Raw genomic sequence first — 17,129 nt, forward strand, 5'->3', positions numbered from 1 at the left:
TACTGCATCCAGTTTTGATCACCACATTACAAAAAAACTCTGTTGAACTTTTGGGAAAAGTACAGAGAAGAGCAACTACAAGTCTAATTAAGGGCCTAGAGACTAAAACTTATGAAGAATGGTTGCAGGAATTGGTCAGAAAAAAGAAAAGGAGGACCAGGTTTGACATGATAGCAGTGTTCCAATATCTCAGGGGCTGCCAGAAAGAAGAAGGGATCCACCTATTCTCCAAAGCACATGAGGGCAGAACAAGGAACAATGGATGGAAACTAATCAAGGAGAGAAGCAACCTGGAATTAAGGAGAAACTTTCTAACAGCAAATACAATTAACCAGTGGAATAGTTTGCCTTCAGAAGTTGTGGGTGCTCCAACACTGACGATTTTTAAGAAGAGACTGGACAGTCACTTGACTCAAATAGTATAGTATCACCTGCTTGAGCAGGGGGTTGGATAAGAAGATTTCCAAGATCCCTTCCAGCTCTATTCTGATTGACTACCTGTACTGCAGAAGAATTTGAACATTTGTCCTATTTGTCTGTTATACGAACACTGCACATGGTTTTCTAACCTTAGCAACTTGTCATGCGGGTTCCATAGCCAGTATTAAGCTCAGTGTGGAAAGGAGTAGCTCATGAAAACGTATGGCTTTTAATAAGATTTGTTATTTGTAAAAGTTTCTACTAGATCCCTTCTAATCTTTAGCTACCATACTCTTATATGGTTCTCCCCTTACAGGATTATATTACAAAAGTACAGGAAATGAATCAATTTATAATATCTTAAGTAGATTTCTGGAATAATGAATGATAGAAAACAAAACAGGTCAGATTTCACTTTATAAGATGATGAAACTATGTTCAACTTACCTTCAACAATTTATTTCATTTATTTGCATTGTTTTGAACAAAAGGATTGATATCCACTAAAAAAAACCTCTTTGGTCTTTGCTTACAAGTTTAGAAAAGGAAACCTCAAAGAATAAATGCTGTTTTATATACTACTAATTGTTCCTTGTTCTGAAAAGTGTCCTGAAGAGAAGTGAATATAAGCCAACACTGCAGCAAAGTTAGTTACTCAAGACAGATTAAAACTCTGCAACCTGCAGCCATCACTGGGGGAAAAAATAAGAGGTACAGGGTGGTGCTCAAGTTTTATTAGAAAAGTTATATGTAAGTTTATCAGCTAACTATTGGTAAATGTTTTATTTAAAATCCGTAAGTATACAGAAATCAGAATCATTAAAAAATGAAATAATATATACTTATAGTAAGATCTGTTCTTCAACTAACAGGGAGACCCTTGTGAAGATTTAAACTTATGACTATGTAATAATAACAGAAACCTCAAAAATGTTACAGAATTACTCATTTTGACCATTATTTTAGTTCAGAAACAGAACAAAAATGTGATAAAATTAGTTCCTTTTCATAATCATACCATTAAATCTCATTAAATCATTTTATTGTTACCCAGCACTTTTAAAATAAAATACTTTGTAAATGTAACCCCCCCCCCCCGAGAAGGCATTGTGATCTATTAAAATATAGGAATTTTAATATATTAAAATGAATGAAGTGAATTTCAGATTTCTCTAAATTAGGTATCATTAAGTGCAAAATATTGCAATTATAAAATAGGGCACACTTTCAAATGCATTGTTCACTGTATTTAATACAGTTAGTTAAATCCAGGAAGCTTATGGGCTCTGCTTACCAATTGACCAAAAAATGGCCTGATTACTGCATTTTTTTTGTGAGAGATATGGAATGAAAGGATTCTGCCTGTGTACAACAGTTTTGTTATTTCCGAGCAGCAGGCTTTTATCCTTGTAACTCACATATAATTTTCATGATTTCTACTCTTAACCTTTTATCTACTTTCCCCTTTATTTGACTGTGACAAACAGTTTCTGAAGAAAGAGTATACCTTTTGCCCAACAGGGGAAATCCTAGAGCAGTGATAACAAGCCTGTTTTGCTCAGATGCCAAAAGAGTGCGCACATACTTCCATACCCATAATGCAATGCCCTTCCCCCATGTAAAAGTGCACAATCCCAGCCCATTCTGCCTCCTCAATGCATGCGCACTGGCCTCACCGAAGCCTCCGGATTTCTGGGAGACCTGTTGGGCTGTTTTTCACCCTCCCCAGGCTTCAGGAAAGCCTCCAAGCCCACTCCTACCCACTGTAAGGCCAAAAATCAGTCAGCCGGTGTGGACATGCGCGCTGTAGCTGACATAGGGCAAAGCCTTGCATGCCCTCAGATATGGCTCCATGTGCCCCCTGTGGCATATGTGCCACAGGTTCACCAGCATGGTCCTAGAAGAAAAGCACAAAATGGGATTCTGCCTGCGGGTGACAAATTTCATGCCCTCTGTTATATAAATCAAATGGTTAAACTGATCTGCCTGATGTTAGAGATGCAAAAATATGACTCACTAGGGTTCCAACATGCATTCCCCACAATGAATAGAATAAAATATTTCTGTTTGTTTTCGGAATTCAGGGTGGTTTGAATGTAGTAAGAAAACAAAACATGTGCTTCGACCACCTGAAATACCTTTTAAAATATGTCTCGGCCCCACACAATTTTAGAATCTGACCCTCAGTATTTCAACACAAACCTAGTGTAGCACTCAACCCAACTGAAACTGCACAGTCCCAACTGAGGTAGTTGTAAACACCAATTGATCTTTTATCAGAAAGAACAGTTATGGAAAATGGGACGTTATTGGTAAGTTTTTTTTAATGTGGTGTCTGCCCATTTTGTATTTATTAATTTGACTTCTATGCTGCCCAATCCCATGTTTGTGCAAGCTGAGAAGGTCTGAAGATTTGCTTCTGCTGTGAGAAACTAAGAAGGTGGGAATCCAAACAAAGGCAGGCTCTATCATAGGAGTCTGCTCTCAGCCATAGGAAATCAATTGTTTCTTGTGACTAGCTTGCCCATATTTTTAGTCTTCCAAATGGCTGTAAAAATCATGCTGCGCTTTGGGCATTTCAATTACATGGGGCCATCAATACTATAATTTGGTTTTTAATGCTGTCTTTTACTGCTGAGGCTGAATTGTTTTACTTGAGTGTTGGTTTTGTATTTTGTATAATTGTATAATTGTGACCTACCCAAGAGTTGTGACTGAGCTGGAGAAGCACACAAATGCTAGCAAATAAATAGATACATTTCCCTAAATCTAAATCTAAAAACCAGCAAATTTTCCCAAATTAAAAAAAGACTGAAATGGCTCTATGGAAAAAAACATAATTGGAAGGCACTTATTTAATGGAAAATACTATGGTCACATTAAATTTGTAAATAGCAAAATTTGAGGGAATGAACTTTTATTAAATAAAAAAAAATTACCCTTAACCAGTGGAAATTATGACAAATAGATTTTCAACAGAAGTATATAGAGACCTGGATTCTACCTTTTTTGTAATAATATCCCTTTTTAAAATACAGTTATATCAAATTTAAATGAGACAACAAAACATCAAATTCCTTTTTTTGCTGTTGATTTTTCAGGCCAAGGTCCATATAGTATACTTTATATACTGCAACATAAGTCAATTAATGAATACTCTATAACATTCTAAATTATTTCAAAATGTAGAAACTATGATAATTTTATTTGTAAAGCAATAATCTAAATTAAGATTTAAAATATCTAGCTTCTCAGAAAAGGTAATTTATAAAAACAAGCATCTTTCTCAATTAATAGATTTATTGCTCACTGGAGTATGACACCTATACTCATCCCACAGTGAGATCTGTGTACAATTTCCTCAAGTACACACCAGTCAACCAACTTCAGAAATAGCTTTCAGGAGGAGCCAAATGTACTTAAATTAATTTTAGCACCGGAAATTTCTGAACTCTCCTTTAGAAATTATGCTTATTTATCCAAAGCAGTTTCACTGTGCCCAGTAGTCTTATTCCTTATTGTTAATTTACGAATACAATTTTAAATTTTATTTTGCAATTTAAAAGGATCCTTATTAAACAAGTAGTTGGATGAAGTTGGTAGAACAAAGTAACTCTTCACTTACAGTTGTGTTTCTGACCATTACTTTGGGGGCTTAAAATGTTTTAAAGGAAAATAGAAAATAAATATTTTGTTAAATGAACTGATAAAAAGTTAGTTGTAAATAGGTAGGTCTGTGTGTGTGCACCCATGCACGTAATTCAGTAATTAACTAGTTTTATCCAAAGAAAATATTCTGAAGTCTCCAGTTTCAAGTGATGTATATTTTCCATGTTACACATTTAAGAGCTTCCAATTGTTTATATCATTTTTCAAATATCTTATATTATTTGTATTACGGTAAATTTCACTGGTTTCTATAAATACTATAGTACTATTAGTATTATAAATACTAAGTTTATATTTATCCTAATTCTAACACATATATTCAGAGTAAAAAAAGATTTTTAGACTGTGCATACATACAGGAATGTAGCTTCCACATTATAGGACAAGTTTTGGATCTTATTTTTTAGAACAGCAAGTATATCATTCAGTAGCCATGGTTATCTCTTCTTGTCTCATAAACATCAGGTAGGATTACTGCAATGCGGAGAGGGGCGGCATACAAATCTAATAAATTATTATTATTATTATTATTATTATTATCCATCATAAGGATGGATCTTCAAATCATGCAGAATTTTGAATGATGCATCTTGATTAAGTCTATAATAATAATAATAATAATAATAATAATAATAATAATAATAATAATAGGATTTGTATGCTGCCCCTCTCTGAGGACTCGGCGGGGCGGCTCACAACATATCAAAACAATATACAATATACATATCTGAAAATCTAATTAATATCCAATTAAAAAACTATAGAGATGTATAGATGAGAACTGATGACAACTCACCCGCTGTCCTCAGATGATCTCACCCAGTGGTTTCATGTAGATACTAAATAGCAGCGGGGAGGACCGACCCCTGAGGAACTTCACAAGGGAGGGATGTAGGAGTCGACCTCTGACCTCCCCACTAACACCAACTGCGACGGACTGGAAAGGTAAGAGGAGAACCACCATAAGATGGTGCCTCCCACTCCCAGCCCCTCCAGTCGGCGCAGAAGGATACCATGGTCGATTGTATCGAAAGCCGCTGAGAGGTCGAGCACCAGGATAGAAGATAAACCCCTATCCCAGGCCCGCCAGAGATCATCCATTAGCGCAACCAGAGCAGTTTCTGTGCTGTAGCCGGACCTGAATCCTGACTGTTGAGGGACCAGATCGGCTTCATCCAAGGACCATTGGAGCTGGAGCGACACCACCTTCTCAACAACTTTCCCCATAAAGGGAAGGTTTGAGACAGGATGATAGTTGTTAAATACAGTTGGATCCAGGAAAGGGGCGCACAAGTGGCACCTTGTAGAGAGCTGGAAAGGACCTCTCCCTCAAAGAAGCGTTGGTAATCTCCTGGACCAGCTCCGTGTAACTTCCCTGCTGGCTAAAAGCAGCCGGGAGGGACATGGGTCCAATAAACAGGTGGCAGAAATCATAGCTCCCATGGCCTTGTCCACTTCATCAGGTGTTACCAGGTCAAACTCCTCCCGTACAGGTGGACTAGGATGGGGCCCCCCTGTCATCTCGACTGACTCATTGTCAGCTGACACTGCATTCCAATTGGAGTCAAGGTCTGTCCAGATGCAAGCAATTTAATCTGCGGAAAACTTGTTAAAGTCCTCAGCACTACCCTGAAAGGGCTTGTCAACTCCCCCCTGATTAAGGAGGGAGCAAATCACCCTAAATGTCATACCCGACATTCTCTTAACCAAAGTAAATCAGCTAGTGGTACCTGAACACACTTGATCACCTGATCACAAGCTTCTTAACAGATAGGAAGCAGCAGGTGAAGCTAGGAAAAATCACATCAGATACATGTACAATTAGCACAGTCCGCCCCCCCAAGGCTGTGTACTCTCACCACTTCTCTTCTCTCTATGCAGTAATGACTGCATCTGAAACGATCCATCTGTTAAACTACTGAAGTTTGCAGATGATACAACAGTAATCGGACTCATTCGAGACAATGATGAATCTGCATACAGATGGGAGGTTGAAAAATTATCATTGTGGTGTGACCGGAACAATCAAGAACTGAACACACTCAAAACTGTAGAAATGGTGGTAGATTTTAGGAGAAACCCTCCCATCCTTCCAGCTCAATACTAGACAACACAGTATCAATAGTAGAGACCTTCAAATTTCTAGGTTCTATCATATCTCAAGACCTAAAATGGTCACCTAACATCAAAATCATCATTAAAAAAGCACAAAGAATGTTCTTTCTGCGCCAGCTCAGGAAGCTCAAACTGCCCAAGGAGCTGCTGATACAGTTCTACAGAGAAATCATTGAGCCTGTCATCTGCACCTCTATAACTGTCTGGTTTGGTTCTTCAACACAACAACACCGACACAGACTTTAAAGGATAATCAGAACTATAGAAAAAACAATTGCTGCCAACCTGCCTTCCATTGAGGACCTGTAAACTGCACTAGTCAAAAAGAGGGCAATGAAAACATCTACTGACCCCTCGCATCCTGGATATAAACTGTTTCAACTCCTACCCTCAAAACATTGTTACAGAGCACTGCACACCAAGACAACTAGACACAAGATCAGTTTTCCCCTCCGAATACCATCACTCTACTAAACAAATAATCCCCTTAACACTGTCAAACTTTTTATTAAGTCCTCACTTCTATTTCTACTAGTTTTTTCTCATCATTCCTATCATCCTTTTCCTCCCACTTAGGACTGAATGGCTGTAACTTGTTGCTTGTATCCTAAGATTTTTATTAATATTGTTTCTTCATTGCTTATTTGACCCCTATAACAATCATTAAGTGTTGTAGCACATTTCTTGACAAATGTATCTTTTTCTTTTATGCATATTGAGAGCATATGCACCAAGACAAATTCCTTGTGTGTCCAATCACACTTGGCCAAAAAAGAATTCTATTCTATTCTATTCTAAACAGGGCGGCTGGGTGGGATTCCGCAGATGCAATCAGGATGACATATTATATCAACTCTTATGGAATTAGATTTTACCAAGAAAATTCACCCATTAAAGTTTGAATTTCAGCATTAATGCTCTGAATAGTTGGCTATCCAAATAAGCTAGAAAGTACTCCTACACATATTTTATCTTTCCCACTTATTATTTTGCAAGAAGACTCTTAAGAAATATTAAGAAATATACACTTATAAAACAGGTAGATGAGGAACTTATCAAATTTGCAGATGACACCAAATTGGCAGGAATAGCCAACACTGCAGAAGATAGGCCCAAAATACAGAATACTTGACAAACTTGAACAATGGGCGCTATCTAAGAAAATGAAATTTAATAGTGAAAAAAGTAATATTCTACATTTAGGCAAGAAAAATAAAATGCACAGGTACAGTATATGTGGTACATTGCTCAACACTAGTAACTGTGAGAAGGATCTTGAAGTCCTAGTGGACAACCATTTAAATATGAGCCAGCAGTGTGCAACATCTGTCAAAAAACCAACACAGTTCTAGGCTGCATTAACAGATGTTTACAATTAAAATCACCTGAATTGTTAATACCACTTTATAATGCCTGGGTAAGGCCACACTTGGAATACTGCATTCAGTTTTGGTTGCCATGATGCAAAAAGGATGTTGAGACTCTGGAAAAGGTGCAGAGAAGAGCGACAAAGATGATTAGGGGACTAGAGGCTAAAACATATGAAGAACGATTGCAGGAACTGGGCATGGCTAGTTTGAGGAGGAGAAGGACCAGGGAAACATGATAGCAATGTTCCAATATCTCAGGAGTTTCCACAAAGAAGAAGAAGTCAACCTAATCTCCAAAGCACCTGAGGGTAGAACAAGAAGCAATGGGTGGAAACTGAAGGAGAGAAGCAACTTAGAAGAAAGGAGAAATTTCCTAATAGTTAAGAACAATTAATCAGTGGAACAGCTTGCCTCCAGGAGTTGTGAATGCTCCAACACTGGAAGTTTTTAAGAGGATGTTGGATACCCATTTGTCTGAAGTGGTGTAGGTTTTCGTGCTTAAGCAGGGGGTTGGACTAGAAGACCTTCAAGGTCCCAACTCTGTTGTTGTTATTGGTCAGTAGGGCTATACTATAAATCAATTGCAATTTTGTCTATAAATTCATCAATGATTTAGTGTATTAAGTGTAAACAACTATCTATCTACAACCAGTTATATACAATTAACATTCTAACTTTTCCATACATAACTCCCCCACTTCATGCTTTCAAGTACGGTAATTTAAAACAACTCAGTATTTGAATCCACACATTTGCTAAGCTAGTGTTTGCTTTAACCATGATTTGCTCAATAATGATAAGGCTAAGCCATGGTAAAATACATTATGTCTTAGTATGAAACCTGGTCTAAGCTTTCACCTCTTTACTTCTCCAATCTGGTAAGAAATATGCTAAACTGTGTCCAACTGGAGCATATGAAAGAATCAATACTTTAAAAAAGAAGATATTCCAATATAACATATTTGATGCAGCTGAACACTTCCTTGGAACTATTCCATATATAAAGTATAAAGTAAAAACCTTATATTTCAGATGATTCTCATTTAACACACTGGCTCCCAATTCAGAACATTGCATGCTGTTGGAACATAATAGCAATCTGTTATATCTAACAGTTGATATTAGAAATGTGCTACTTCTTTTGATAAAGACAAAGTCAGTAATACACAGAAATGTGTTACTTCTTTTAAAAGTAATTTTGATTCAATAATTTTGCCTTGTCTTGTCCCAAAAAGTCTTGCTAAAGAGGACCTGAATGCATATATTCTAGAAGAATTGAGATCTAGCAACTGCATGAAGCAAGTTGCCTGTTTAGTGAGTTTTTATAGGAAAGAGAGAAAGGGCACTGGTTTAAAGTATATTCAAGAAAAAAGGCCTATTCACTACGAGGATTTATGGAGAGAAAACACTTTAGAGGGTTATAGTAGACTCAACACATAAAATGCACCCAATTCTATGGAAGTAGGTCTGTTTCAGGCACTTGGGGAAGAACTAAGGAGTAAGAGGTATCAATCCTGAACCCAGGCTTGTTTAACTATCTGTTTCTCATTACAGTACTGCACACAATTATTCTACCTTTGTCCAGTCTCAATTCTATTTTTACATTACTATAGACAATTGACACAACTGCACCTTAAAAGGAACAATGTTCTTCCCATCATTGTATCCCTCAGAGACAATTTGATTAAGGAATTAAAATGGCTTTTAGCCAGTTAAATTAATGCAACAGAAAACATTTAACAAAGAGTACTATTCAACTAGGATATTAATTAAAGTCAATAACTAGCAAGATAAAACACAAAAGCAATACATAAATAACTCAACCCAGAAATAGTAACTAAATCAGATGAGGCCTAACAAGACCTGTGATTTTTTTTAAAGGATTGAATAAGCTGAAATAGAATGGAATATAAACAAAAAAAATTGTATGAAAATAATTTATTCATAATGCCCTCACTCCAATATTTGAACATCTTATAGAAATTACTGCAGATAAAAACTTAGCAGCTGATAGGTTTACATGATTTAGAGTTTGCAATATAGTGCTTGACTTATAGTCATTCATTTAGCAACTCTTTAAAATTATAATAACATGAAAAAAGTGACTTATGAATGGTCATTTATGATTGGCATTTATGATCATTACAGCATTCTCATGGTCATATGAGCAAAATATGGATACTTGGCAATTGCATCTATTTATGGTGGTTGTGGCATCCGGGAGATACAGTGGTACCTCGAGATACGAGTTTAATTCGTTCCGGACCTGGGCTCTTAAGTCGAGCAGCTCTTATCTCGAACGACTTTTCCCCATAGGAATTAATGTAAATAATTTTAATTGGTTCCAGCACTCAAAAAACTCACAAAGTTAGTCTAAATTATGCAGAAAGACATGTTTTTAATGAAGAAATGTACATGTACATATAAATGAATAATGAAGTTTCTTTCACTTAACTTGTAAACTTTCTTAAACTTTTAAATTTACATATGTTCAACTTCTCTGCCACCCAATCCTGTAGGACAGAGGTCCCCAACCCTTTTTGCACCAGGGACCGGCTTTAAGCGATCAAGAGAGGAATGGGTGAATGAATGGACGGAGGGTGGGAAGGAAGGAAAGAGGGAAGGGACAGGAACAGAGGAAGGAAGCAAGGAAACTTATGAAAGGGGAGAGTAAGAGAGGAATGAGTGAAGGGAGGGAGGGAGGGAAGAAGGTGGGAAGGAGAAAGAAAAGAAGAAATAGAGGAAGGGAAGGTAAAAGAGAGAAAGAAAAAGAGCAAGAAAGAAAGAAAGAAAGAAAGAAAGGGGGAAGGGACAGGAACAGAGGAAGGAAGCAAGGAAACTTATGAAAGGGGAGAGTAAGAGAGGAATGAGTGAAGGGAGGGAGGGAGGGAGGGAAGAAGGTGGGAAGGAGAAAGAAAAGAAGAAATAGAGGAAGGGAAGGTAAAAGAGAGAAAGAAAAAGAGCAAGAAAGAAAGCTGCAAGCACCCCCCCGAGCCCCCCAGGCCGGCTGCAACCTTTTAAAACACGCGCGCCGCTTCGCAGCTGTCTCCTGAAGCCGAATGCGGAAGTTAGCGTTTGGCTTCAGGAGACAGCTCCTTGGCGCTTGTATCTCGAATTTGGGCTTGTAAGTAGAACAAAAATATCTCTCCCCTCCCAGCTCTTATCTCGAGTTGCTCTTAAGTAGAGCAGCTCTTATGTCGGGGTTCCACTGTATGTAGTTTGTGATCTTCCCAACTGGCTTTTGAGCAGCAAAGTCAATAAAGGTGACTGGATTCATGTCAAGATTGTGTGATTATTTAAGAACTGTAGCAAAAAAAATAAATCTTAAAATTGGGTGTGATTCACAACTGTCTTGCATAGCAACAGAAATTCTGGTCCCAATGGCGGTTGCTAGTTGAATGTTACCTGTATTAGGCTGGAAGTGCAATAGAATTACAAGATGCACCCTTGTGGTCATAATTATACATTTTCATTGTCCCTTTTATACAGTATACATTCAGATATATCTTTACCTCCACCTAACAACCACTTTTCACCAGCACATTTATTGATCTCTTCTTACCAGAACAATTCAAATTCCAACCCAACATCTGATCCCTTGAGCCTAAATACTGGAATACCTTTGAAATTAGGTGCTTCTTGGGAAGCACACACAATCATTCACAAGTGTGCTTGCAACAGGAAAACCGATGGATGGTGCTGTACACAGACAGCAGCCTGCACCACCTCGACAACCTGCTCTATGACAGACCCTCAAAATCGTCCAGCTTCAGGCCGGGGTGGGGTGAGGGGAATGGGTGGGTGAGTGAATGAGGACCACTTCTGCAGATTTTTCCCACCCACAGAATTACACCTGATGTGCAAGATGTGGGTGGATGGGGGGCAACCCAGACTTACTCCGGATCGTAATTATTAAAAATCATAATAACCATAGTGGGCCGCCTACCTACCAGTAGCCCCCTTCCTCACGCCCGCGTATCTCAATTACCTGCTGACCCGCCTCCCCCTCCCGCTGTCTCCCCACACACCCCTCCCCATCCCTACCCCAGCCCCGCAGGGCTCGCCCAGAGGCGCCCGCAGCTTCTTACCTTCATCCTCGTGCTCCAGTTTCTCCAGCATCCCTTCGGAAGCAGCCGGGGGGTGAGGCGGCGCTGCCTGCAGGAGGGCGGGGAGGGAGACACAAGAGAGAGACGGTGGAATCAGCGGCATCCAGGCGCGGAGCTCACCCGACCCGCCGCGGCATTCCCGGCAGGCGCCCACTCGAGGCGGGGTGAGGCGAGGAGGCGAGGGCTCGATGGGCGGAAGCTCCAGGAAGGGGAATGGGCGAGGGGAGGAGCCCAGGCATCACGGAGGGAGGGAGGGATCCAAGCGGCTTCCCCGCCTCCCCCCAGCTCCATCCCCCGGCCTTCCCGACAGGCCCGGCCGGACAGGCTCGCTACGTCTCCTCCGCCCTCCCGCAGCATCTGAGGCTGAGTGGCGGTTGGAGCTTAACGGATCCCGAGCGAACGTTGGCGCGTTCAAAATTCTACCTGGAAACACTCCCCCCTCCTCCTCCTCCTGCCCCCCCTCTTTCTCGGCCGCCCCCTCCCTCCCAAGTGGAACATTCCAACCGGGCCCCGCTTGGTTTGCACCTTGGAATGGGGGGGGGGCGAAGAGCAGCTACCACCTAGCGCTTCAAAGGAGGGGAGGAGACGCTTCCTGATGCCAGCCAGCTTAAAAGCCTCGTTTTGCCTTCGTTTCACCTCTGCTTTCAGGAGGTTCCCCCAAAACACCCACTTTTGCTAGGATGGGAATAGAGGCCACAGGCATTGTCCGTTCTCTTCTCTCCCTTCCCCTCCCCTCCGTCAGCTGACATTGGTATTGTCTACGTCCATTCACCTGCCTGAAGGGAAAAGGCTGCGCGTTGCAAAACTCTATGGAAAAAGTCACGGTAGAAGGGGGCCTTAATTTTACTGGAATAATTCCGTTACTTCTTGCAGGATATGCAAGCAGATTTAGGCGAATTGTCCTAAAAGTATAGCAGAGGGTATGTGGGTCCCATGTACTTCTTTGCTGCTGCTCCTTACAGAAAGACATAATTTCTGTAGCACCTGTTGCTGTATAAGTGCCTGAGCTCCCAGATTTATTGATAAACCTCAATGGATGTATCAGCACAGCACCTGAAACTCAATGTCAGCAGCCCAACTTACAATTTATGAACCGGGACAGCATGTATTCAGCCTTATCTTCCCCATTAAAACTACCTGAGCTGCGAGAATCCAGATGCCCTTGGGGTTGGCAGCAAATAACTTTATTTTTCCTTATGACTGATGCTAACCTGAGATCTGGATTTTTGCAACCCAGAACTGATGCCAATATTCCTGCAAATAAGCAAAGGATTGCATCGTGCTGCTTTAATCTGCTTCTTTTTTCATCTTTCAACATATCCTTACAACTTTCACATATATTGGTTTTTAATCACCCAAACTAATTACTTCCTAGACATTACTTATTTTAATTCTTAATACTTACGTTTGCTTTTTTCAGACTGATGTGCCCACAGTGAGTGACACATCATTAAAAACAATCCCTGACTTTAGATTCACCTGGTACTCTACAACACAATATTGCATGCTTTTCAGGTATTTGTATTGACTCATTAATTTTTATTTTTTTATTTTTTTATGTAATAAAGATATGTTGCCTTATTTGTACCCGGGCTGTACTTTATGATTCTTGACCAATGTATCTTTCCTTTTATGTACACTGAGAGCATATGCACCAAGACAAATTCCTTGTCCAATCACACTTGGCCAATAAAGAATTCTATTCTATTCTATTCTATTCTATTCTATCTACTCTGGTTTATGGTATCCACTGTTTCCTTATACTTCTCCCTGTCAAATCATTGCCATTACAGAGATATTTCTTGACAAGATTCCGCAACTCCTTCAAAAATGGTAGAGCTTCTAAATTGTTGGGAAAAGGTTCTTAACATTTCTGGGTGATAATCGGTATCTGCCTTGAAAGTAGCACATGTTGAACTTTTATGACATTTTGGATGTCATAAAAAGTTTATGATCATTTTTGTCAAAAAATCTTCTATAAAATTTGCCAAATTTCAATTCCATAGGATTCACGAACCCCACATTTTGAATGCATTCTATAAGTTAGGCCATTTGAAGTAATGTGGTTCAAAACGTTTTGCCTTCTCATGCAATAGTTCACCCACTTGATGGTTACAGATATGAGGGTATTATATTTCATACAAAGCATCCAGAATTTTAGCATGGAGCCGGGGTGGCGCAGCAGGTAGAGTACTGTACTGCAGGCCACTGAAGCTGACTGTTAGATCTGCAGGTCAGCGGTTCAAATCTCATCACCGGCTCAAGGTTGACTCAGCCTTCCATCCTTCTGAGGTGGGTAAAATGAGGAGCTGGACTGTGGGGGCAATAGGCTGGCTCTGTTAAAAAGTGCTATTGCTAACATGTTGTAAGCCACGTTGAGACTAAGGAGAAGGGCTGCATTTAAAAAATCGAATAAATAAATCTGTAAAGAAAGAGGTAACATGTACGATAATATAGTGTCAGTGGCATTATATCTACCACTTCATCTTTTAATTTAATAGGTGTAATATACATATAAAGCCTGAATTCAGTTATTTCACTATGCTACGGTTTTCAACCTTGTCAAGTTTTAAGAAGCGTGGACTTCAACTCTTAAAACTCCCTGCCAGCAGAGGGTTTAGAGTTGCCAATATTGAAAAACATTGTACTAAGCTATGCCTTGACTAAGCCATCAGCATTTAGATTTGTGCAAAATACCCGAATGTGCGCATTTACTAAACTACAGCTAAGTAAACTATCCTGTAGCTTATCATAATATATGAAAAAGTTTTACTTATTTCAAAAAATGAATCTTGTCAAGAAATACTTTTAGGGTCTAAAAGCACGGATGACTAATTCATATTAATTAATTAATTAAATATAAATTAATTCATATAAATATTAATGACTAATTCATAACATACAGGAATCATTAAGTCTGTCATCTGCACTTCTATAACTGTCTGGTTTGGTTCTACAACCCAACAAGACTCACAGATTTCAGAGGATAATCAGAACTACAGAAAAAACAATTACTGCCAACCTGCCTTCCATTGAGGACCTGTATACAGTACTGCACAAGTCAAAAAGAGGACGGTGAAAATATTTACTGACCCCTCACATCCTGGACACAAACTGTTTCAACTCCTACTCTCAAAATGTCGCTACAGAGCACTGCACACCAAGACAACTAGTTTTTTCCTGAACACCATCACTCTGCTAAACAAATAATTCCCTCAACACTCAACTTTTTACTAAGTCTGCACTTCTATTTCTGCTAGTTTTTTTCCTCATCATTCCTATCATCCTTTTCCTCCCACTTAGGACTGTATGACTGTAACTTGTTGCTTGTATCCTAAGACTTTTATTAATACTGATTGTTTCTTCATTGCTTATTTGACCCCTATGACAATCATTAAGTGTTGAACCACATAATTCTTGACAAATGTACAGTGATCCCTCGAGTTTCGCGATCTCGAACTTCGCGAAACGCTATATCGCGATTTTAAAAAAAAATTAATTAAAAAAAAAACCACTTCCGGGTTTGGCTTCGGGAGTCAGCTGGGAAGCGGCGCAGCTGTTTTAAAAGGTCGCAGCCGGCCTGGGGGGCTTCCCAGCACCCCCCCGAACCCCCAACCTGGGTCTTCCCGGCCGCCCACGCAAAGGGGAAACCCCGGCTCCTCGCTGATGCCCGCCGCTCGCCCGCCCGCCAGCAAGAGGGGGAAGACCCAGGGAAGGTTTCTTCGGCCGCCCAGCAGCTGATCTGCTTGATAGCGCAGCAGCAGCGAGGAGCCGAATCGGGGTTTCCCCTTTGCGTGGGCGGCGGGGAACGCAAACTCCACCATCTACGCATGCGCGTCCATAGAAAAAAGGGTGCGCATGCGCAGATGGTGTTTTTACTTCCGCAACCCTACATCGCGAAAAATCAATTATCGCGAGGGGTCTTGGAACGGAACCTTCGCGATAATAGAGGGATCACTGTATCTTTTTCTTTTATGTGCACTGAGAGCATATGCACCAAGACAAATTACTTACGTGTCCAATCACACTTGGCCAATAAAAAAATCTATTCTATTCTATTCTATTCTATTCTGTTCTATTCTAAAACACATTAAGATATTAAAGTGCTGCTCAAAATTATTAATACATCATGGATACCAATAAGAAATTAATCTGTTTTTAACCTGATTTCATTAGCCTACTGAGTCATATAAAATTCCCTCATTTTGCCACCCATAGTCCAAAAGGAGTTGGGCGGCTCACAAAATCTAATATATTAAATTAAATTTCCAGATTCTCCATAAATATTTTCCCCTCTTCAGTTTTAACTTCTTCTACTTTACATATGCTATTAAAACTGAGCAATTGTTGAAGAATTAAAAAAATTCTTTTTTGAATACCAGTAATTCAAAGAAATTTTGATTCTAAGAAATTCAGAGCATTTGTTTTAAAATTAAGTTTTATACAGGTAGTCCTTATGATTATTCATTTAATGAAATGAAGTAACTTTTCATATGTTTCTATGTAACAATGATGGAAAGTGACTTACAGTGGGTTTTCATACTTAAAACTTGCAGCATCCCTGCAATCACATGATCAAAATTTAGATACTTGGCAACCGATATGTACTGTATTTACAAGGGTTGCAGTGTCTTCAGTCATATCATCACCATTTGTGACTTTCCAGAGAGCTTCCAACAAGCAAAGTCAATAGAAAAAGCCATATTCTCAAAGAAATGAATGGCAAAAAAAGGATGTAAAATCACGTGTGACTTATTTAATGACTGCACCGCTTTGCGATAGAACCTCCAGTCCCAATTGTAGTTATAAGTCAAAGATTACTGATATATTGACAGTTTTTCATTATTAAAATGTCTCCCTATCATTTGATTAATATGCAGAAGAATTTGTCTGATTCAGTTTTCCTGTCATTGTTTTCTTTGATCTTGCTTATTTTTATTATCAGTCTGTCATGTTTGAAAATGCAATCCTAAAATGATTCCCATCTAAATAGGCTGATGCAATGGCCTCCTTGCCTTTCGTAAACTCCTTAAAACCGACCTCTGTCGTCAAGCGTGGGGAAACTGAGACATCTCCCCCTTCCCATGTAGTTTTAGTGCATGATATGACTGTATGTATGTTTTTTATATTGGGGTTCCTTGCTTTTAGATTTTAAATGTACAAGTGTTATTTTAGATTTTGAATTATTAGATTTGTCAATGTATAAATGTTTTTGTCACTGCTGTGAACCGTCCCGAGTCTGCGGAGAGGGGCGGCATACAAATCTAATAAATAAAAATAATAAATAATAATTTTCGGCACCAAGTGCTGAAATGGGAGTGTGCGCGAGCATGCTGGAAACCAGAAGAGCAGCCCCCTGGAGCACGTGCCTGGAAAATGATCTTTTGGTTTCCGGCACACGCTTGCAGGCTGGCCCCCTAGTCTTCTGGTTTCTGGCACACAAAAAGCA

At 39.4% G+C, this 17,129-nt stretch overlaps 1 protein-coding gene across 5 annotated transcripts in view; it reads right to left on the minus strand.

The window, feature by feature from the left end:
- PRKAG2 (protein kinase AMP-activated non-catalytic subunit gamma 2) overlaps positions 1 to 17,129 on the minus strand; it is a 247,892-nt gene that overhangs the window by 49,810 nt on the left and 180,953 nt on the right. For 4 of the 5 annotated variants that reach the window (XM_070728762.1, XM_070728763.1, XM_070728767.1 and 1 more), the window contains one exon: positions 11,663 to 11,729. In XM_070728762.1, coding sequence (XP_070584863.1) covers positions 11,663 to 11,729 — 67 coding nt within the window. Of the gene's footprint in view, positions 1 to 11,662; positions 11,730 to 12,452; positions 12,472 to 17,129 lie in introns of those variants that run through there. The other variant, XM_070728766.1, reaches the window with a different exon arrangement.

Source organism: Erythrolamprus reginae, chromosome Z (assembly GCF_031021105.1).
Source record: "Erythrolamprus reginae isolate rEryReg1 chromosome Z, rEryReg1.hap1, whole genome shotgun sequence".
Lineage (NCBI taxonomy): Eukaryota > Metazoa > Chordata > Lepidosauria > Squamata > Dipsadidae > Erythrolamprus > Erythrolamprus reginae.